This window comes from Lynx rufus, unplaced genomic scaffold (genome assembly GCF_022079265.1).
Source record: "Lynx rufus isolate CCGP_SWC_20201006 ecotype Redwood Valley unplaced genomic scaffold, mLynRuf1.p SCAF_1, whole genome shotgun sequence".
Classification (NCBI taxonomy): Eukaryota; Metazoa; Chordata; class Mammalia; order Carnivora; family Felidae; genus Lynx; species Lynx rufus.
In genome coordinates this window covers 156,150,879-156,175,538 of record NW_025814823.1, presented here as the reverse complement: position 1 = coordinate 156,175,538, position 24,660 = coordinate 156,150,879, and the positions used below count along the sequence as shown (strand labels likewise).

At 36.9% G+C, this 24,660-nt stretch overlaps 1 protein-coding gene across 1 annotated transcript in view; it reads left to right on the top strand.

The window, feature by feature from the left end:
* Positions 1-24,660, top strand: part of FAM172A (family with sequence similarity 172 member A) — a 429,609-nt gene that overhangs the window by 29,477 nt on the left and 375,472 nt on the right. Inside the window, exons 2-3 of the mRNA XM_047089022.1 lie at positions 8,163-8,286; positions 20,531-20,632. Coding sequence (XP_046944978.1) covers positions 8,181-8,286; positions 20,531-20,632 — 208 coding nt within the window. The 5' untranslated portion in view covers positions 8,163-8,180. The remainder of the gene's footprint in view (positions 1-8,162; positions 8,287-20,530; positions 20,633-24,660) is intronic.

Below are 24,660 nucleotides of genomic sequence, written 5' to 3'. Positions count from 1 at the left end.
TGAAACTTTTTTAACTTCCAGAAAAAATATTAAGAAAAGTACAGTGTCACAGATTGGATTTTTTAGAAACAGGTGCTGAGATAAAATTTGGTGTGAAAGATGTGGAAGACCAACACTTGGGGCACCTAGGTGGCTCAGTGGGTTGAGTGTCTGACTTTGGCTCAGGTCACGATCTCATGGTTCGTGAGTTCGAGCCCCACATTGGGCTCTGTGCTAACAGCTCAGAAACTGGAGTCTGCTTCAGATTCTGTCTCTCCCTCTCTCTGCCCCTCCCCCGCTCACATTCTTTCTCTCTCTCAAAAAAAAAAAAAAAGACCAACACTTAGGAGAAGAAGGAAGACAACAGGATTGGTCGGATAGAGAAGTTGAACTTAATGCAGGCCTGACCAAACCTTTACCAACCTGAAGATGAGCCTCGCAGCAAATATTGCCTGTCAGAGGCAGGCCTTCATATTCCCACTGGGCTTGGTCAGCGACTGAGACAGTCAACCTGGGAAAGGCACCACCTTGAGTGAGACAGCTCTCGGCATCTGAGGCAGACTCTGAAGTGGGGAACAGTTGGAGGCTCTTTGCTAACTGTACTCCATGCTGCTGAGTAGCAAGTTCTCCTTGAAGGTGCATCTCGGGGTGGGGGGCGGGGGGCGGGGGGGAGGGTTCACCTTGGTGTCTATCACATGCATATTATATTTTAAAATCTAAGTTTAACCTTTAGTTCACATAGTTTAGCAGAGATGCTGGTAAGCATATATATGGAATGAGAAAATGTGATGTAGACTTTGCAAGTAAGTTATTACTGCTATTTCATGGTATTGGCTACTTTGCAATCTTATGAATATAGTTAATTTCTCTTTGTTTAATTTGACCTGGAGTTATGTATATTTATAATATTATTTATGTTTACCATAGAATTAAAGTCTGTTCAGTAGCTTACATGACATTTATATTTGACCCATATAAAGGAGGTTATTTGTTTTACATGTTCTGTTTTTGCAAAATTTTGAGAATATCTTTTTGAGAATTATTTTGTCCTCATCCATAGCTCTGCTATTTCTGTTCCATATTATGAAAACTTCATAAAAGATTGCTTAAATTAGTTTTTCTTTTGAGGGGCTTCAAAATTGAGAACTTAGTCCTTGTTTAATTTTTTAGCTTCAGCTTTAGCATTGTCTTGCAGATACTCTAAGGATTTCATTCTAGTCTTGTTTAGTTTGTCTTTTTGCTAGGCAAATAGTAATGTGAAACCTATCCAGATGACTTCCAGTTTTGGAACCTGTTAAAAAGCATGGTAGTACATCATTAGTTTCTTCTAAAATGTTTGTATATGAGGGGCGCCTGGGTGGCTCAGTCGGTTAAGCGTCTGACTTTGGCTCAGGTCACGATCTCGCGGTCCGTGAGTTCGAGCCCCGTGTCGGGCTCTGTGGTGACTGCTCAGAGCCTGGAGCCTGTTTCCGATTCTGTGTCTCCCTCTCTCTCTGACCCTCCCCCGTTCATGCTCTGTTTCTCTCTGTCTCAAAAATAAATAAGCGTTAAAAAAAATTTTATATCTTTGTATATGATATTCCTTACCTTTTGACTTTTTCTTTTAGATATTTGATTTACCAAAAGTATTGTCAGGAATGATGAGGAGTGTTTTTATCAATCTTAATTCTGAACAGCAAACCAAATAGACTGAGACAGTTTTGGTTGACAGCTGTCATCTATATGTAATTAACTATGTCCAACTTACTCAGACTCCATATTGGACTACTTGCTGATAATATAAATTAGTACACAAAAGTGAAAACTTCCTATAGGATAAATGAGAAGTTGAAACTGGAATAGTTTTTTTGACTGAAGTTAAATGGTATGACTCCACCATACAGGTAAAGGAGCTCATAAGTAGGAGCTCCTATCCAGAAGACTAGAGTTAAAATCCCAACCATCCCTTGCCAATCTGGCATACCTGACCCAGGTTACTTTGCTTTTCGTATATCCCATGATGCCTCATCTGTGTAAAATGCAGATATGTCAACCCCTCCTTTCCCTGACAGTTGTGGTGATAACTTACTAAAGTAATGGGTATGAAAGCACTTGTTAACTTTGTGACCAACATATGCTATTTAGGAGATATTTAGAACAGTATTCTTCTTTGGATACATTTTTACCTAAATGAAGTTAGAACTCACATACTTGAACATTTTCCAGACACATATTTAATAAGATTAGAAAAGAATATAAACGGGGCACTTGGGTGGCTCATTTGGTTAAGTGTCTCACTCTTGGTTTTGGCTCAGGTCACGATCTCACGGTGTTGTGGGTTTGAGCTTCACATCAGACTCTCCACTGCCAGCCCAGAGGCTGCTTGGGATTCTCTCTGTTTCTGTCTCTGTCTCTGTCTCTCTCTCTCTCCCCCTCCTTCTCCTCCCTCTGCCCCTCCTCCACTTGTGCTCTGTCTCTCTCAAAATAAATTTAAAAAAAAAGAATACAAACAAATTATATGAAGAAAATTAATTTATATTTCATTATGATTATCTTCAGTATAGTTTTGGAAACCCAAGTCAACTCAACAGGTATTTATTATGGGGCTTTATTATTTCTTTTTAGAATTCATCCAAACAGTGTACATCAGAAGTTTCTCATTCCTCGAAGTTGGACTAATTTGGGTATCCTTGTGTTTGAGTACAAATTAATTGGAATCCAATTTTGTTTGATATTATGTGGATTACTAATATTTATAGAGAAATTTATTGTTTTCAAAATGTGTATGCATTTTTTTTAAACATTTATTTTTTGAGAGAGAGAGAGCAGGCATGCGAGTGGGGGTGGGGCAGAGAGAGGAGGACAGAAGATCTGAAGCCTGCTTCACACTGACAGCAGTGAGCCCCATGTGGGACTCAAACTCATGAGCTGTGAGATCATGACCTAAGTCCAAGTCTGACGCTCAACCAACTGAGCCACCCAGGCGCCCCTTCCATGCATTCTTTGATATAATCTTCATAATTGCCCTGTAAAAGGAAGTGCTGTTATTTTTCTTAAGGAAATTATGACTTTCTCAAGATAACCCACCTTGTAGGTGGTAGAATTGAGATTAAAATGCTGAATTTCTCATACCAAACCTCCTATATCACATTGACTGGGAAACTTAAGAAATTACTTCAGAAAGCGTTAGATTGGATTCAGGTATGTCAACTTTGATCCAAGCATCGATGACATTCTCAGTAGAAGATGCCATTTTCTATGTACCATGAGCCCATATTACCCTGGGCTTTGTCTTCTGTGTCTGCTCTAGCCTGATACGCTTGTTCTTGTGCCTTTTCCCCAGTCCGATATGTATATGCACACACACCCTCCAAACTTCTTTTTTTTTTTTCTTTTTGAGAGAGAGAGTGAATATCTTAAGTAGGCTTCATGCTCAGCATAGAGCCCAATGTGGGGCTCACTGTCACAACTGCGAGATCATGACATGAGCCGAAATCAAGAGTCAGTTACTGAATGGACTGAACCACGCAGGTGCCCCCAAACGTACATTTTTTTGTGCTTCAGCCTCAGAACTATAAGCTGTCCAGGATTATTATGAAGTAACCTTTGCTGATGAGCAATTTCTGAATAACATAGATATTTTAATTATAATTCGGGTAAATCTTTTGGTTTCTCGCAAATCTTTGGTACCAATTCAAAAAGTACTTGTGGCACAAGAAGGGCATTATGAGCTGGATTTCCAGAGCCTGACTTAGTAAACGTAGATTCTTTGGGACCAAATCAGCTCTAAAGGTCCCAGGGAATTACCCCAGTTTTACTTGTCTTGTGATGTATTTTATACTTGCATCGTTGCATTCAGAATGGGAGGTGGAAAGCCTTCAATTGCAAAATCATCTATATCTAGTCCTAATTTAATACCTACCTAAAAACAAGCAGATGTAGGAAACTTAGGCTTCTGTGTATTTCCCTGTACATATTATAAGTGCTCATGCCATATTTTGAGCAAACAGGGCAACTAAGAAATATTCTACTCTTTCATGTTTTGAAATGCTGACTGGATAAAGATTACACATGACAAGTTATTTATAGCTTTATTTATACTTAGTGGATTCTCTGTTGGAATCATAGAAGGAAAGAAGATATGATAATTGCTTTGTGTAGTTCACAGAATGAAATTGCAAACTGAGATGTTTTGAATCTTGTTTATACTACAACCATTTCTAGGAAACCATATTTAAACAGCAGTGGTTATCATGAAGTATACAACGTGTCAACTGTGTCCCAATTCACATCAGTAAAAACCTTCTACCACTTTATTCCCTATAACCTAACCTCCATCAGATAATACTAAATAAACTATGATGAGTGCACGTATTAATATATATCAAATGTATCAAACGGGTTGCTGGCCACATTTTCAGTAGTGTTTATCTGTGGTCATGCAGGTTATAACTCTGAATTTTTATTAGGAAAACTAAATTGAGAATTTATAATGTTCCTGATTTAGCTTCACCAGCTGTACCACAGCCATGGAAGATAACTTGAGAGGGCAAAAATCTAACAGTGAATGAGAGAGCAACAGACAAATTGCTTTCGCTTCATGCTTACCTGCTTTGCATCTGCTGCTGGAAGGTTTAGGATCACAGATAATAATTAGTACTCTTGTAACATACATATCATCACTTAAGTAAATTGCAACGTGAAATTTTTTGGTTATATCATAAAATAAGAATATGATTATTGGTATATAATTTTGAGAATCTTGAAAATTATTCTTTAAAATGTGAATTTCTCCCCCAACTCCCATCTCTTATTTGTAAATTCAGCAAATAATCAGTGAGTTCCAAACATGCCAGACATGTGCTAGGGACAGACACAATACCTGCCCTCAGTGAGATCAAAATCTAAAGGGGGGATATGTGTTAAACATTGTGGAGTATTTAGAGCTTTTTCCAAGGTTTTGTTTTGTTTTGTTTTGTTTTTAGATATAATTGACATGTAACACTATGTAAGTCTGAGGTATACAATGTAATGATTTAAATACATACGTATGGCAGAATGATTCCACAATAAGGTTGGTTAACACATCCATCACCGCATGTAGTTAACCTGCTTCGTGTGTGTGTGTGTGTGTGTGTGTGTGTGTGTGTGTGTGTGTGTGTGATGAGAGCTTTTAAGATCTACTCTCTTAGCAACTTTCAAGTTTGCAATATAGGATTGTTAACTGTAGTCACCCTGCTCTACGTTAGATCTCCAGAACTTTAAAATGTGAATCTTGAAAATGACTCTAGCACCAAAAATATTCTATAATTTCACTTTCATTGAAACAGTCACAATGAGATAATAGTGTACATTCTTCTGTTTAAATTTTTTTTAATTAAAAAAATTTTTTTAACATTTATTATTGAGAGACAGACCGTTAGCAGGGGAGGGGCAGAGAGAGAGGGAGACACAGAATCTGAAGCAGGCTCCAGGCTCTGAGCTGTCAGCACAGAGCCCGACGCAGGGCTAGAACTCACAAACCAAGAGATCATGATCTGAGCTGAAGTCGGACGCTTAACTGACTGAGCCACTCAGCCGCTCCTCTGTTTAAAACTCTTTTAATATTTATTTGTTTTTGAGAGAGAGAGTGAGCAAGCAGGGGAAGGGTAGACAGAGAAGAAGACAGAATCTGAAGCAGGCTCCAGGCTTTCAGCTGTCAGCACAAAGCCTGACACGGGGCTCAAACTCATGAACCCTGAGATCGTGACCTGAGCCAAAGTCAGACGCTTAACTGACAGAGCCACCCAGGCACCCCAAATTCTTCTGTTTAGTAATCAGGCAATTTGGGGCCATTGAAAAATAACCAAACCACTTATATTTAGAAGAAATATTGGATTGGCAGGAGGATAGATTAATTAAACACTGCAAGAAGCCCTTGTAGATAGTTATGGAATTGTTAACAGAGAGCAGTGCATGAGATTTCTCATTATGAACATTTCTTTTTTCTTTCTTTCTTTCTTTTTTTTTTTTTTTTTTTGAGCAAGATGGAGAATATGCAAGTGCAGGAAAGATAGTTGGGGGGTGGGGAGAAAGAGAGACAGACAGACAGGTAGACAATCTCACGCAGGCTAAATGCCCAGCACAGAGCCCAACATGGGGCTCAATCTCATGACCATGATACCATAACCTGACCCAAAGTCAAAAGACATGCTTAGCCAACTGAACCATCCAGGTACCCCGTGAACATTTCTCTTTAATTTCTGCTACAGGATGGTGTATAATAGGGAATTGCTGGTAAAACTTGTATGGAAACCTGTGGGACTTGACAGATAAGACCAATTCCTGCATGTAAATAGATAAACCTTTATAACAGTGTTGTAATTATCATTCTAGGTCTTACGTATTTTACAAGTTGGCAGTTTGTTTTGCTAGCCCCCCCCCCCCCCAGGCCATGACCATGTCTTTTACTCACCGCTGCACCCTGGTATCTTATACATTGCCCACCATACAAACTATGATATGTTTCTTGAAGGAATGTAGACACATTTTATTCACGTAGATTGACAGAGTTTTTAGTTCCCTATTCACAGAAGAAAAATAACTTCTTTCCTGCTAAGTGGAAATGCCTTCCTACTCAAAAGTACTCTCATATTCTACTTTTTTCTATTAGGAAACCTCACTCCATTGAGAAGCAGTATTATTGCTAGTAATAGCAATGATCAGATGTATATACCTTCTATAATATTAATTCTCAGCCACCATTATTTGGGCTATATTTTATAAATGAGGATACTGAAGATTTTGGATATTAAGTGACTTGTTCCTGACCACAGAGCTATTATTAAGCAGTGAAACCAGGATACATTTATGACAATTAAAAAATATATAAGACAGAGTATATTGAGCACTTAATTATGCATCAGGTACTATGCTAGATCTTTTATTTTCCATTTAATCTGAGTGTAACCATATGAGGGAAACATGATTATCATTGTTATTTTTCACATTTGGAAATAAGGCACAGAGAAGCTAAATAATTTGTCAGGGGTATGTGGTAGTTGATGGTAAAGCCAGATGGTCTTTCCTCTTATACCACCTGCCCCCACCCCACCCTCCCTCAGTCAGAATTGAGATAAGGACAATATGATTTATGACTGTTTGAGACATTCATAGTTTTAAAATATTATTTTCAGTGTTGGTATTTTTATTTTCTGCTATACTTAGCTAATTATGAAAATGCCTCAGTTTTTAAAGATAGTTATAAAATAGCCCTCCAAAAGGAAACTGAAATTTTCTTTGTGGATAGCAAATAAATTGGGTTCCTCAATCAGAGGAATTTTCAGTGTTGTTTTATTATTGTCATGAATGTAGTTTTTATAGAATTTCATTAACAGTTATAGATTGACTAAATTAGTTTAACTTTTTCCATTGTATGTGTTTCATTTTTGTCTCTTAAACCTTAGGAGTAGTGTTTTTGTTTGTTTGTTTGTTTGTTTGTTTTACTCTTCATGGGCATACTGGGAAAAAACTTCTATTTGTGGTGTAAATGCCTTCCCTTTGGCCAAAATGGAGCAGAATTAGATCTTAATAAATCATAATTTTATATTATGATTGTTTACTGGAGTGCCATTTCTATGGCTTCCAGATACTGAATTTGACATAGTTTCATTTTTAAAACGGGCTAATTTTTTCCCTTAAAGTTATATTTTGAATTACAACAGAGGTAGCTTATAGCTACCTTACATAGTTTGTATTTTTCTCCTTCTGCTGTCTGTTCCAGGTCAAAGACATTCTGACTTTGTAATTGGCACAAGCTTATAGTTCATTTTAAAAGAAATTTCAGGCTTTTGAAATTACCTGGAGATATTAAAAAAAAATTAGATGATAGAGAACTAAACTTACACAGTAAGTTTAGCTAAATTACATTCAGCAACTTTAGGTATCTGTATGTATAAGGCATTGTGTTTGGTGACATGAGAGATATAAAGATGACAAAAACTTGATACCTTTATCCTGGGACTTGTAATCTGTTAGCCAACCCAGACAAATACATAAATAACTATAATGCAAGGCAGGCTATGATAAGTAACTGTGGTATAGGCATCAACAAAGTGCAGTGGGAAATCAGAATAGAGATTAATCCCAACTGGGAGGATCTATGAAGTTCTCATGGAGTAGGTAGGATTGAGTAGAGCTTAATTTATTGCTTTCATTCATTCTAGACTGTCTTCTGAAGATTGATGTCTATTTCCTTGAGCTCTTTAATTTTGTTACCAATTTGGATAAGCATGGCACAAATCCAGCAGGGAGGTCCAGATGAAAAAGAAAAGACTACAGCACTGAAAGGTACATGCTTAATTTGCTTTTTTAGGGGTTTTCATTGTTCCTCATGAAGGTATAGGAATATTTAGGTGATCTTCCTTTCATTTCAGTTCTAAAATAAGAATATTAGTTTTTAATCCATTTGTAACTCTTTGTATCCCTCACAACTGTCTCAGTGTCTGAAGTGTAGTATGTACTCAGTAAATCACAGAATCACATACTTTTACAACTGTAGGAAATCTTAACTCTTTTCTTATCCAAAGTCATCTATTTAAAGGTAAAACTAACACTATAAGTCTCTTGAGTCAAGATTAAGTGCCATTATCATATTTTTGTTGATCAGAATGTCATGCTTGGCTAGGGTAATGGTGTGCCTAATAATCCAGTATTCTATCTTCATGGCATTAATTAGGAATATATTTTTGATAGTTTTTAAAATTAAAAAAAATTATTTTAGAGGGAGAAAGAATTTGTAAGCAGGGGAAAGGGGCAGAAGGAGAGAGAGAGACTCTTAAGCAGTCTCCACACTCAGCATGGAGACTGATGCAAGGCTTGATCCCACGACCCTGGGACTCAGATGCTCAGCCTACTGAGCCACCCAGGCGCCCTGAATTAGGAATATTTTTTGAGAGGCTTTCCATGTTAACATCTCAGAAAGAATCTGCCCAAGGCATTCTTCTGGAATTTTGAATTCTAGACTTTTTAAGTCTGCAATCTAAAAGAATTTTACTCCTAAATGTGCATTTTTGAGCTGAAAGATTTCTTCATTATTACATATTTCAATCTAACTGTCTAGTGACTTACCCCAGATCAGCTTACCTAAGTAATTTGTATGTGGTCTCACAGTTACTTTCTTTGATGGTGAAAGAAAATCTTACGGATTTTCTAAATGTTGAGATGCCATCTGTGCTAGATAATGAATCTTTTATTCAATGTAGAGTCTTTGTGGTCTTCAAGATGCTTTGTAGGTGATGGCCCAAGTGAATATGTACCAGACCATCTTAGTTGCAGCCATTTCTCTGAATCCCTCACTGCTATCCTGCCCTGCTTTATGAGGCTGGATGATAAAGATACCTCAAGATTCTCTCTTTCGACCTTACTTTATCTCTTTTCTTGAAAGCGTAAAACATATAAGTATGTAATAAAGAAGCCAGCCTCATCTTGTCCCTGCTTTTAGAGCTAATGTTCTCTCAATGGAATGGTGTAACTAGCCTGTACCTTCAAAAATGGAAAATGGCTAAGAGCATTACTTTCTTCTCACAAATGTGAGAGATGATGTAATGGATCAGAGTGGTCGCAGAAAGGATGATGACAGATTCTGGTTGTGTTGTGAAGAAAGAGATGACATGATTTGCTGTTGGGTCAACAAGATAAATTCGAATGCCCTTGGCCTAAAAAGCTCTTAGATTTGTTAGATTAAGAAAACTGGGAGAAATAGGTTGTGGTGATTGTAGTGGAAAGCAGGAGTTAGGTTTTAGATATATTAAATGTTAAACTGAGGTACTTCTTAAACAGGAAGGTAAAGAGGTTGAGTATGGAGTTTGGGAGAGCATTTGGGTTAGAGATAAAAGTTTGAGGAAACATTAGTGTAGAGGTAATATTTAAAGAACCATGGGTCCTAATTGAGATCACTGGAGATGTCAATGTAGACAGGAAAAAGATCTGTAGATTGAGCCCTAGGGCATCTCAACTCTAGGGTCAGGAAGATGACCAGGAACCATCAAAAGAAGCTGAAAATGAATTTCTAGGAAGAAAGGCTAAGAACCAGGAGCAAGAGAGAGAGAGAGAGATCCTGAATGCCAAATGTAAAAAAAATGGGAGTAATTAATTTAGTCATGATGATAATTCATGTTATACAAGGACTGAGAAATTACTTTTGGAATTTACAGTGCGGAGGTCATTGGTGACCGTCAAAAAGAGCTATTTTCATGAATTGATGGAAATTAAAGCTCTTTTGGAGAGCTTCGGTAGAGAATGGGAAGAGAGGAATGGGAGACAGTTGTGGACAACCCTGTAGAAGGTTTTACTGCATGCTTGTATGCTGCTGGGGATGACTAGCACTCTCAGAATAATGGTTGATTTAGGAGAGAGGGCAAGGAATGTATGTAAGTCTCCTTCTAAATAGACTCTCTGGCTTTCCAACTAGATGGGTTTTGTGAGTCTTCAACCTTACTCTGTAATGTGAAAATTTGAATCTTTCAAGTTATGGTTCCAATTTACACTTCCTCAAGCAGTTTGTAAGAGTTTACATAGGTTTTCTGGGTTTTGGAGGTACAATTATGTAAAAAGAGTATGGATAGGGTCTAAAGATGAAACTGTCTGGATTTAAGCTCAGGTTTTTCTGCTTAGCTTCTCTGAATCTGTTAATTCATCAGTACTATAGGAATAAGAATGTTTAGCGCACATGAACTTGTAACAATTCATGAAGGAGTTAAATAGGAAATATTAGAAAACAAAATGGCAGTGCATAGCAAAGTATATTTCAAACAAATTGCCAAACTGAATAAAACTTTATCTTTCAAACAGTCTACTTACCAGTTTTTTTTTTAATTTTTTTTTTAACGTGTATTTATTTTTGAGAAAGAGAGAGACAGAGCATGAACGGGAGAGAGGCAGAGAGAGAGGGAGACACAGAATCGGAAGCAGGCTCCAGGCTCTGAGCCATCAGCCCAGAACCCGATGCGGGGCTCAAACTCACGGACCGCGAGATCGTGACCTGAGCTGAAGTTGGACGCTTAACCGACTGAGCCAGCCAGGCGCCCCTCTACTTACGAGTTTTATGTTTTATGGATTATGTTTTTGGTGTCATATTCTTTGCCTAACCCTAGTTTATGAAAATTTTCTCCTGTGTTTTCTCCTAAAAAGTTCTATGATTTTAGATTTTACTTTTAAATTAATGACACATTTGGAGTTAATTTTTATAGAAGGTATGAGACCTAAGTCATGGAGTTTTGTTTGTTTGTTTTGCCTATTAATTTCTATTTGTGACAGCACATTTGTGAAAAAGGCTGTCTTTCCACCATGGAATTACTTTGTCCATCTTTGTCAAAAATGGGTATATTTGGGTATTTGGGTGGCCTCATTTTGGGTTCTCTGTTTTGTTCCATGGATCTGTGTCTATCTCTTTGGTAACACTGTTGATTACTGTACTGTATAGTATGTCTTAAAATTGAGTAGAGTGATTCTTCCCATTTCATTCTTTTTCAAAAGTTTTAGCTTTTAGGTATTCTAGGTTGTTTGCTTTTCCATATACATTTTAGAGTTAAATTATCCATATCTGCAAAAAAATTCACTGAGATTTGATTAATATTCTATTTAAGCCTATAGATGAATATGGGGAATATTGACATCTTTATTGAGTCTTTCAATCCATGACATGGTATATCTCTGATTTATTTAGATCTTTGATTTCCTTTATGAGCATTTTGTAGTTTTCAGCATATAGGTCTTAAATATTTATTAGATTTATACCTAAGTATTAATTCTTTAAGGTGATTATAAACAGTGTTGTATTCTTAATTTCAGTTGCCACGTGTTTATTCTTTTTTTTTTAATATATGAAATTTATTGTCAAATTGGTTTCCATACAACACCCAGTGCTCATCCCAAAAGATGCCCTCTTCAATACCCATCACCTCCCCTCCCCTCCCTCCCACCCCCCATCAACCCTCAGTTTGTTCTCAGTTTTTAAGAGTCTCTTATGCTTTGGCTCTCTCCCACTCTAACTTCTTCTTTTTTTTTTTTATTCCTTCCCCTCCCCCATGGGTTCCTGTTAAGTTTCTCAGGATCCACATAAGAGTGAAACCATATGGTATCTGTCTTTCTCTGTATGGCTTATTTCACTTAGCATCACACTCTCCAGTTCCATCCACGTTGCCACAAAGGGCCATATTTCATTCTTTCTCATTGCCACGTAGCACTCCATTGTGTATATAAACTACAATTGCTTTATCCACTCATCACTTGATGGACATTTAGGCTCTTTCCACAATTTGGCCATTGTTGAGAGTGCTGCTATAAACATTGGGGTACAAGTGCCCCTATGCATCAGTACTCCTGTATCCCTTGGGTAAATTCCTAGCAGTGCTACTGCTGGGTCATAGGGTAGGTCTATTTTTAATTTTTTGAGGAACCTCCACACTGTTTTCCAGAGTGGCTGCACCAATTTGCATTCCCACCAACAGTGCAAGAGGGTTCCCGTTTCTCCACATCCTCTCCAGCATCTATAGTCTCCTGATTTGTTCATTTTCAGTTGCCACGTGTTTACTGATAGTTTATGGAAATGTGATCAAGTTTTGTTTGTTGATATTATGTCTAATGGCTCTCCTAATGTCACTTAATAGTTCTAGGAGTTTTGGGGGTAGATTCCTTCAGATTTTCTGTTAGGCCATCAGGTTGTTTGCACATTTGACGGTTTAATTTCTCCCTTTCCAATCAATATGGCTTTTATTTCCTTTCTTGCTTTTTTGTACTTGATAGAATTCTTAATACTATGTTGAATAAGAATAGTGAGCCTTCTAGAGAATCTGGCCTCAGCCCTGCAGGTTCTTTCACTTAGCTGACACAGTAAATGAATCTTCAAAAGGCCATTTCGCCATTCTCTCAAACTAGCTGTTTTAGGATGGTGGGGAAAAGGGTAAGACAAATGAATTTCATGAACATGGGACCATTGCTGCACTTCTTTTGCTGGGAAGTGAGCTCCTTGATCAGAAGCAATGCAATGTGGAATACCATGATGGTGGATAAGGCATTCTGTAACTCCACAAATAGTAGATATGGCAGAAGCATTTCATGTGGGGAAGACAAATCTATATTCAGAGAAAGTGTCTTTTCCAGTGAGAACAAAAAATGCTACTTCTTTCGTGATGGAAGTAATATGATGTAATCCACTACCACCAGGTAGTTCACTGATTACTCTCGGGAGTGTCACTGTGTTGGAAGCTAAGTGTTGTTTTCAGATTCTGGCAGTTTGGACAATCAGTAATGGCTACAACCAGGTTGCCTTTGGTTAATGTAAGTTCATATTGATGAGCCCATGCCTCCTCCATCCCTGCCACCATGGCTACTTTGTTCATGAGCCCGTTGAGCAATGACAGGGGTGTCTGGGGAAAGAGGCTGACTGGTGTCCAGAGAAAGAGTTATCTTACTCACTTGGTAATTAAAATCTTCCGTCTTTTGAGGTAATCTTTTAGTGGGTATTAAGTTGGGACACAGCTATCTTTCACATCTTTTGCCCATTCAGAGATGACTATTCACATACCTCTTTGCCTTATTTCCTCATCACCAATTGTCCAATTATATTCCTTCCAAGTCTCTGACCATCCAGCCAAACCAGTAGCCACAACCTATGAATCTTTATATAATCACATGTTTGGCCATATCTCTTTCTAGGCAAACGGTAGCCAAGTGCACTGCTCACAGTTCTCCCCGTTGGGAAGATTTCCTTTCACCACTTTCCTTCATTGGTATCCCAGACTCTCTGGCTGGTTTTGGTTGGTGCCTGAATATCATGTAGAACCATCTGTAAACCAGACCTGAGTTTTGCCTTCTATCAGCTGGTGGTAAGAACTCCCCTTGAGGCCTTAGGTGCATGCTGTTAGACAGAAGTTCAGTGTAGCAAGAATGGGGACTTTCTGCATTTGGGCTACTTCATGTAACTTTTGCCTCCAGGGCCTACTCAGTCCTGGTTACAGATACACCATTTCCATTTGATGATGGAGTGCTGTTGTACACACCCAACTTTAGGACTTGGTGGGTCAGATAACATTCAGTTTATAGTGAGCAGCTAAGGTCACATGGTAACTTGGTAGCCTGTGGTTAAGCATTCAGTCTCTCCTAAGGCCTAATGGCAGACCAATGAGAGTAGTTATCTGCAGTAGATGGCAGGGCTTTACTCCAAAATCCTAAGAGCCTGTACTGTGATTCACCAGCGGCTTACTGAAGATTCCAAACAGCATCCCAGGTTTCCTAGTTTAGTGATTTAGTTCTCACTGTAAGGTCTGGCATAAGATGAGTCATTACAGAGCTCTTCAAGAATGCCAGGGTTCTCCTCACAAATTTATTTCTCATTGTAGTAGGGAAAGGTATGTCTTCTGGACCTTCCCATTGTGAGTGAGTACGTCTTCAGTGACAAATCCATTGTAACATTCCTGTCTTCCAAAACCTTTGACCCTTTCCTCTGCATTAAACCAAGGCAGGTCTGACATTTAATCAGTCATCCTAATTCCCGAAGATTCAATGTTAAATATGGAATATCTGCTTAGTGAGCCTATATCAATAAATATGATCTGATTGTTCCTTATACTATAATCACATACCCTTAATATTTATTCCCACACATGTTTTCTGGATCTGTCTGTATAAATTAGAAAATCCAAAAGAGTGTTGGATATTGTGCTCCCCCTCACGAGTCATACTATATACCTCACCTTTAGGGGCCTGCTATGACTTGAGTGTAGTTGAAAGTCTAGTTGCAAAGAGGGCTTTGGGGAGTGGGTCCTTAAGAGAATCAGCTTTGTCTTGCCTGGCATCAGCCTTGAGCGGGGTGGAGGAGGACATTACTGTTTCCTTAGGCAACACAGGCTAATTCTCTAAGAGTAAGGTAGAGAGACCACTACTACTGAGGATGGGAAGGCTTCTTCCACTGGCAAAGAATTATCACAATTTAGAGGCTTATTGTCTCCAGCTTCTTCAGGGTTTTCCCACGTCACCATTCCAATTTACACGATCCCATTCTTTCCCAGTAGGTGTCCTCACTTTAACAATGGACACCTGTGAGGCTGGTAGTTCTGCTTGGACTGTATTTCAGCTAGTTGCAGGATGAGATTTTGTGTTTGATTTTTAACAATCTCAGTCCTTTGGCTACAAGAGATAAGGGTCACCTTCAGGACATGCTTAGAAAATTACAGGTTATTTATGCTACACTTGAGCTGAGAATTCAAATCCCTGATTGTATCCTTTTTTTTCCACCACTTTGTTCAGTGACTTTAGGAGCAACCAGCCAATCTCATTATGTTCATTAATTTTCCAAAAGTGTTTGAAAGTATCATATGCATATTCACCCAAACTCAAATGTTAATCTCATCCAGAAACACCTTCACAGACACACTCGGAGTAACATTTAACCAAATATCTGGGCATGGTATGGCTCAGTCAAATTGACACATAAAATTAACCATCACACCATTCCTCTGTCTTTGGACAGTTGGGTTGTTTCTTGGCAGTGAATACTGCTACTATGAGATGGGTGTACAAATATCTGTGTCTCTGTTTTCAGTTCTTCTGGATATCAAGTGGTATTTTTATCCAGTTACTTCATATGCTTAGTTGAAGTTTAGAATTCTAGTTGCTGAATCACTTTAATCACCTGAGGCATGTTTTAGAAGAAACACTTGTGTTACATCTGATGCATATTTAAGTTATATGGATCAGTTGTACTGTATTTTAGAGGTGATTGAAGGGATTCTTAATGGAAATGTTTTTTATACTTGATTTCTGCCTAATCCACTGCCTTTGGAACCCAGTCTCTGTATAAACTGCAGCTTGACAGTGTTGCTTTTATTTTAAAAAGTAGAAAACATAATTCCTGATGTTTTCTTTCTACATGTCTCTCAGTGCTAATGAAATTTAAAAAAAAAAATCTATATCTGATTTCCTAGTTAACAGAGGAGAAGTTTGTGGATTTCCTATTTATTCAGTACATTTTGTCATTCACAGGAACATTCTGGGCAAAGTAAAAGCATATTTCTGTATTTATAACTTCCTTTTTTATAAGGTAATGAAGAGAGGGGGCACAGTATTTTAGGGTTGCATCGAACATAGAGTAAGTGTGGTGATTTTGAAAGAGCATTGAGTTACGTATTGGAAAATACATTTATTCTATTTTTTTTTTTAATTTTTTTTTTCAACCTTTTTATTTATTTTTGGGACAGAGAGAGACAGAGCATGAACGGGGGAGGGGCAGAGAGAGAGGGAGACACAGAATCGGAAACAGGCTCCAGGCTCTGAGCCATCAGCCCAGAGCCCGACGCGGGGCTCGAACTCACGGACCGCAAGATTGTGACCTGGCTGAAGTCGGACGCTTAGCCGACTGCGCCACCCAGGCGCCCCTACATTTATTCTATTAATCCCACTATACTCTTAGGGTATAATTTTGGACAAGCCATTTTACCTCTCTGAGTTCATTTTCTTGTCTGACAGATAGTGAAGGTGGTAATACATGCTACTATTTTATAGGGTTGTGATGATCAAGTGAGGTAAAGTACGTGACAACTTTAAATTGGTACATAGATGTTAGGTGGCATTTTATGATCTGAGCTGGTAGAGAAAATGGTTATTAGACATGATATAACTATTTGCTTATGTATTGGATCATCGCTGTGTGTCTGATTAAAAGGTTTCTAAGTTTTGAACTGTAGAAGATGACTGAAGTCAAGGAGTCAGTTTTGTCTCAGAACTTCAACTCACTGGAGAGAGAGAAGCATTTTCTAACCACTCCAACCCAATTTTGGGTATTAAGTCTTCTATTTTACTCTGTTTCACAAATAATTACGTGGTGTTCAGAACTTTATGAATGAATCAGAAATTTGTCAGCATGTATCCCTTTTTTAGCCCAATATGCATATTATGTGACATTTCCAAACATTTTATTATTTTTAAATGTTGAAAATGGTATATTTTTATATGAGTTGAAGTTTATTTGGTATAGCAGTTTGAAGAGTACTAAAAAATGATTTTTTTGAGGGCTTATCTGTATGTCCCCGAGACAGACTAGAGACTGGAGGCAGACAAACTACTTTTTTCTTTGGCATATTTTCATGTTTCATACAGTTGGATTTGTTATATTTCTGTAAGAGAGGAAAAGGGACTGCTTTGCTTTATTATATATCCTAGGAGCTGTTTTCTCTTCAGGAACTTGAGTTAGAATGAATAATCTCAAAACCTAAACTTTCTTAAAAAACATCTTTTCAGAACTGAATAAATTTGAAGTTTATCTTTTTGTTTTTCTGAGCTTTGATAGGACTCTGTGATGACGAATAGTGAGAATTTTTGCCTCATCCCATATTAAAAGCCTAAAAGATACCATTAAATACTTGTTGACAGACTGATTCTAGAGCTGGGGCAGGGAAAAGTTAAGCCTAGAGCAAATATCTTTTTTTTTTTTCTTTTCTTTCTTTCAGGAGTAGAATTTAGATATTCATTGCCTACATATAACACCCACTGTTCATCCCAGCAAGTGTCCTCCTTAATGTCCATTGCCCATTTAACCCATCCACCCACCCAACACCCATACAGTAACCCTCAGTTTGTTCTATGTAGTTAAGAGTCTCTTATGGTTTGTCTCCCTCTCTATTTTTATATTATTTTTGCTTCCCTTCCCTTATATTCATCTGTTTTGTATCTTAAATTACACATATGAGTGAAATCATATGATATTTGTCTTTCTCTGACTTATTTCGCTTAGCATAATACACTCTAGTACCGTCCACATTGTTGCAAATGGCAAGATTTCATTCTTTTTGATTGCCAAATAATATTCCATTGAATATATATACCACATCTTCTTTATCCATTCATCAGTCAATGGACATTTGGGCTCCTTTCATACTTTGGCTATTGTTGATAGTGCTGCTATAAACATTGGGGTGCATGTGCCCTTTGAAACAGCACTCCTGTATCCTTTGGATACATACCTAGTAGTGCAATTGCTGGGTCATAGAGTAGTTCTATTTTTGATTTTTTGAGGAACCTGCATGCTGTTTTCCAGAGTGGTTGCACCAGTTTGCATTTCTACCAGCATTGCAAAAGGGCTCCTTTTTCTCTGCATCCCCATCAACGTCTGTTGTTGCCTGAGTTGGTAATGTTAGCCATTCTGACAAGTGTGAGAGGTGGTATCTCATGGTGGTTTTGATTTGTATTTCCCTGATTACAAATGATGTTGAGCATTTTTTCATGTGTCTGTTAGCCACCTTGGTGTCTTCTTTGGAAAAGTATCTATTCATGTCTTTTGCCCATTCTTTCAGTGGATTATTTGCTTTTTGGGTGTTGAGTTTGAGAAGTTATTTATAGATTTTGGATACCAACCCTGTAGCTGATATGTCATTTGCAAATATCTTCTCCCATTCTGTCAGTTAGTTGCCTTTTAGTTTTGCTGTTTCCTTCCCTGTGCTGAAACTTTTTATCTTGATGAGGTCACAATAGTTCATTTTTGCTTTGTTTCCTTTGCCTCCAGAGATGTGTTGAGTAAGAAGTTACTGCGACCAAGGTCAAAGAGGTTTTTGCCTGTTTTCTCCTTTAGGATTTTGATGGCTTCCTCTCTTATATTTAGGTCTTTCATCCATTTTGAGTTTATATTTGTATGTAATATAAAAAAGTGGTCCAGGTTCATTCTTCTGCATGTCGTCCAGTTTTCCTAACACCATTTGCTGAAGAGTCTGTCTTTATTCCATTGGATATTCTTCCTTGCTTTGTCAAAGATTAATTAGCCATACATTTGTGGGTCCGTTTCTGGGTTCTCTATTCTGTTCCTTTGATCTGAGTGTCTGTTTTTGTGTCAGTACCATACTGTCTTGATGATTACAGCTTTGTAATACAGCTTGAAGTCCGGAATTGTGATGCCTGCAACTGTGGAGGCATCTTTGGTTTTCTTTTTCAGGGTTGCTTTGGCTCTTCAGAGTCTTTTCTGGACCTGTACAAATTTTAGGATTGTTTGTTCTAGCTCTGTGAAGAATGCTGGTGTTATTTCAGTAGGGATTGCTAGAGCAAGCATCTTGTGGTAACACAAAGTAAGGAAATATTTAAAAAAAAAAAAAAAAAGATAAGAGCATGTCAAAGAGTTATAGGAACCACCTGAAAGCTTACGGTCATGGCCAATGCTGGAACAATTTGAGCAACAAAATAAATGACATATTGATTGTAACCCAAAGCGTATAATAAATATCCATGAATCCATACTGATATAAATAAGATTGAATACATGTGTAAATGGAGGAAGAGAGACAAAAATTTCATATAAGAGAATTACAAATATATGTAGATGTTCTCTGCTCCATAAGATAGAACATAATTCCACCTTTTCCTCCTTGATTGTGGGCTAGACTTACTCGCTTCCAATGAATAGATTATGGAAAAGGAAAAATAGTAACATCATAGTTGAGAAACTGTCAGACAATGCCTTAGCCAACCGATGTAAATTAACATCTCCTGTGATATTCCATGGCTATCATTTTCCTCTTGATATGTGTGAAAAGAGGGTCAGTTCACTCTTTCCAAAAGTGGTTTTCTTTCCAAAAACCTGTAACCCTAGTCTAATCACAACAAGTAAAAATCAAACATACCCAAATTGAGGGTCATTCTGCAAAATACCTGACCAGTATTCCTCAAAACCATCAGGATCATGGAAAAGAAGCAAAGACAGAAATCTGTTACAGACCAGAGGATGCTAGGGAGACGTGACAAGTTTATGCAGTGTGGTATCCTACATGGAGTTCTGGAATAGAAGAAGGACATTAATGAAAAAACTGATGAATAATATCTGGGCTTAGTTAATAAGAATGTGCAGACGTTGGTTTCTTCATTTTCACAAATGTACCCTGGTGATATAGGATGTTAACAATAGGGGAAACTGGGCAAAGGGTATATAGACAATATCTGTACTATCTTTCAACTTTTTTGTAAATCTAAAATGATTTCAAGATAAAATGTTTATTTAAAAAACTTTGTTGACCATTTTTTTATTGTATGGAAATCAGATAGTGTAAAGAATAAAAACTCCTTTGTGATAATCAAACTTTCTCCATTTACATGTTTTATTTTAATATTATAATTTTTCATATAAAATTTAATAATGTGCTATGTTACCCCTATTTAAATTTATAAGTTTCTTTTTTCATAAATAGTAGTGTCATCTATATGTAAGATTTAGTGACCATTTAAAAATCATCCTAATACCTGAAACTTTTAAACTATATAGATGGAGGTTAAAAAGGTACAAATTAATAGCTGAATATTTTGAGGGGAAGAAGTTCATAATTTACAATAGGGGTACATAGGATCTAAAATTGTGATTGTTATGGCAATTATGATTTTGAAAGTGCTTTTGAAATTGTCATGATATAGCACTTTAAGAACTTAGAAACTTTAAAAGCATTATCAATAAGGCAATACATAAATAGTAAGCTAATAGAACAAAAGAATACGTAAAACCATTTAAAACGAAATCTTTGTAATTAACTATGAAAATATAAGTGCATTTTATATTCTTTTCTAGATTTATTATCTAGGATTGATTTGGATGAACTAATGAAAAAAGATGAACCACCTCTTGATTTTCCGGATACCCTGGAAGGATTTGAATATGCTTTTAATGAAAGTAAGTGGTTGTATGCTACATACAAGATTTATGTATCATGCTAATAGAATCATAGGACAGATGTTATTTGCTACTTTTATTTGCCCGTTAGTGTTTTATGTATTTAAGAAATCATGACTTTTCCCTTCATGGTGAAATTCTTCACTCAAGCAAAAGAACCAAATTGTAATTTCCCATAATTGTCACATCACTTAAACCAATGGACATGAATTTGATTTGACTTATGCATTTCAGCCTTGAGCATTTAACTTGCTGGCATCCGGTTGTAATTCCGAATTAAATTATATAGAAAGATGCTACTTTTCCACATTTTTAAAATGAAATGACTAGCAATTATTATCTTTGACCATATTTTAAAGCATAATACTCAATTTTCCATGATTTTTTTCAGGCAACATCCTTATTTTAAAATTTATTAATTAAGTTATGAATAAGGTAAACTTTGCACTTGGGATTTGGGAGAACATACCATAAGTTACAGGGATGTTTCTGGAAGAAAGAATTGTGATTCACTGAATTGATAACATGCTGTTGTACCTGAAGGGCATTGCTGTTACAAGCTAGGTAGCATTTGAGGTGTAGCTTTCTGTTAGTTGCTCCATACCCACTACATTGGTGATTTGTTATCATGTCATAGTAGATATCCCTTTGCATTATCAGTTATAGGTATCAGCTTATATAATGATGGTCTCTGTATACTAGAAAATTAAGTGGATTTAAACAGATGATATTAGAAACTTTGATCTCTTTTCTGATATTTTCATGCTTTTTTTAGTAAAGGATATCTTATGCCAAAATATGTATGAGTAGTAATATTTTGTTTTTTTTTAAATTTCTTTATATTTTAATTGACAGAACTAAATGATCACTCAGACTAACATTGCCTTTTTTCCTTTGAAATGATTATTAGATTTTCTCAGAACAGGGATGGGTTGGGATATTGCTATTGTGGCTAAATCATAGAACTATGTTTGCTCTATGGATATCGGACATCATTTTTCATCAAAGTCTATGTTTCATCTTCCTTGAATATTTCTTAAAGTGAGTAAGAAACAAAAAAACAATAGACTTTTCTTTGTTTTCATTTTTTAAGTTGGGCCCACACCCAGAGTGGAGCTTGCACTCATGATCCTGAGATCAAGAGTCACATGCTATACCAACTGAGCCAGTGAGACGCCCCCAGAAGCAGTACACTTTTAATCTTTCCTTTTATTATCAGATACATATGCACACAACCTTTCACACTTTTGCACACCCTTGGATCCACATATATTGCATTCAGACTTTTGTACATACCTACACTTTTGCATGTACATGTGCCCTTTTGTGTATATATACCATGAAGATGTATGCATCCTTGCACACACTTGCCATTTATTTTTTAAGTATCCTGGACACTGTCTTACATAAATAGTGACTAACAGTATGAGGCAGACATGGTTGAATTCTAAGGATAGAATGTCATTTTTAAGGATCTTATTTTTAGTATTATACAGTTCACTTTTGAATTCAGGTTAATGGTGAATATCTTTGAAGAGAGGTGAGGATTTGTATACAGGAAACTGGGTCTCAATGCTAACCCCCTAAAAGGGAAATTTTAACTTAGTATCTTTGGCGACTTCTTTTTAGCTTTATAATGACAAAAATTCTTATGAAAGCTTTGAAATTAAATTTTCATTACCTGATTGAAGCTTCTAATTTTGTATAAAGGATTTTAAAGTAGTTGGATAAAATAAGAATTTGGATACAAATTTTACTCTAACCCAGTTTGTAACAAAGGGGAAGAGATTGTATTTTACCTTCATCAAATTGATACCTTGTTCTTTCAGATAACAGTACGTTTTCAAATATGTCTTGTGTTTAAAATGCCTGCTTAGCCAATTTTCCCATTGTTACAGTTGTGTAAGGCCCAGCTCAAATGTCCTTGCTGGTGAAGAACTCAAAGGCTTATCCCCTTTTACACTCACCTGTACTCCCTATGCCCTGGTGCAGTATTATGAGGAAGCACACTTTAGTATCACTAAAAAATAATTGGCCTTGTGGCAAACCATTTGAGTTTGAATATTGTCTTCTACAATACCTGATATTTATTGAACTCTTAATACATGCCAAGAAGTGTCCTAAATACTTTCAACTTATTAATTCATTTAGGCAAGTGATAGCATCTTTTGGGTCCTAGACTCCATAACAAATCTGATAAAATATATGGATACGTTTCCCAGAATAGCACATATTTTAGGTGTACATGTGAAACTTTACAACTGATTTCAGGGGATCTTAAACTAAAGTGTCGTAAATCAGATCTTTGACACTCACTGGCAGGATTGTCCAAATCTTTGAGAAATGCCATATTTGCAGTGTGATCAGGTATTTTTTTCTGGATAACGCTGCTCACATTCTTTGCCTCTTAACCTTCTTTTTACCTTTAACACTAGTGCTAATAGTTGGCTATTTTGACAGGGCTCATTTTTCCTAAAGCATCAGAATCTTTATCACTTTATGAGAATTATGATATCCAAAAATGACTAAGTTAAAATGAAAAACAAAAAACAAAACACCTTTCTTTGTGATGTAGGTGCAAGTGGTCTAAGTAGTCTATTAAAGTCATTTACTGGCTTGGTAAGTCACTTCCCTTTCACACAGCAGTCTCACAGAAAATACATTTTAAATTTCAGCTGCAGAAATATTATACATTACTATATGTTAGGTACCTTTAAGGTTACTTTAGTCAAAATCGTAAGTTTTAGATTAGCAGATGCCCTCAATCTACCTGCATTGGTATCTTTTTTTTTTTTTTTTTTTTTTTTCAGATTTACCCATTACATGTAGCTTTCTTTTCCATTTCAAGTTATTTATTTTTTTAATGTTTATTTTTGAGCTTTGAGAGAGAGAGGGAGAAAGAGAGAGAGAATAAGTGGGGGAGGGGCAGAGAGAGAGGGAGATACAGAATACAAAGCAGGCTACAGGCTCTGAGCTGTCATCACAGAGCCTGACACGGAGCTCGAACCCATGGACTGGACTGTGAGATCATGACCTGAGCTGAAGTTGGATGCTTAACCAACTGAGCCACCCTGGCACCCCTACCTGCTTTGGTATCTTAAATGGGAATTTCCCTTTCCTGTAGAGACAAACAGATACATCTTGTAATTTATATGGCATCGTCTGACCAAAAAAGAGTATTGTAGTGATCCAACACAGTATCTCATGTTGAGAGTATTAGAGAACTCTACAAATAAGGATTAGCTCTTATTTTGCATATTAAAGAGTTAATTTTTATATGTAGTGAAATTGATTTCATAAAAATAGTGAAGTAGTTTTACTTGGGGTCGTATATTTCCTGGGTTTAGTTTCAGTGCTATAACTTTCAAGTTTTTATCCACTCCTTCATGCCCTCATTGAAAATCAAATACTAAGTTCCACTCTGAATGATCATGTCCTTCTTTGGGCTCTAAACTCTTTCTTGTGCCTTACTGCTCTTAGCATAGAGTCCAGACCCAATATTTGAGCCTTCTACTGTTGGTTCCCAACATGTTCTCCAGTGTTACACAGTTTGGCTCAATACTTTTTGTTTCTGTTAAAATGGATTGTTCACTATTATTTGAACTTTCTGTTCATTTTATACAGTTTTCTTTAAATTGCCGGGTAGAGGCAGGAGAGAGTAGGTTAAAGTAATTGGCTTGTGGTATGTTTCTCTCCTGATTACCAGGAGAATATTCCTGGGACAGAATGAAGACAAAGTGTCCTGGTCTTTTCTCTTTATAAACATGCTGATACTATAAACTTTTAGTGAATACAGACTAATGTTTGCTATGAACAGAGTCTTTATGGAATGCTTTGAGCAGGATGGCTGATTTGGCACTGCTATGGTAAACGAACATATAGCAAACATATTTGTGGAAATAGGAAGTATATTTCTCTGAACAATATCATATAAGTAGTACCACTCTCTGGCACATAAAACTGAAGTATTTTGTAACCCAAATGCTCACCAGTGTATGAGGTAACTTTTTGCCTCACTTAGAGACCTC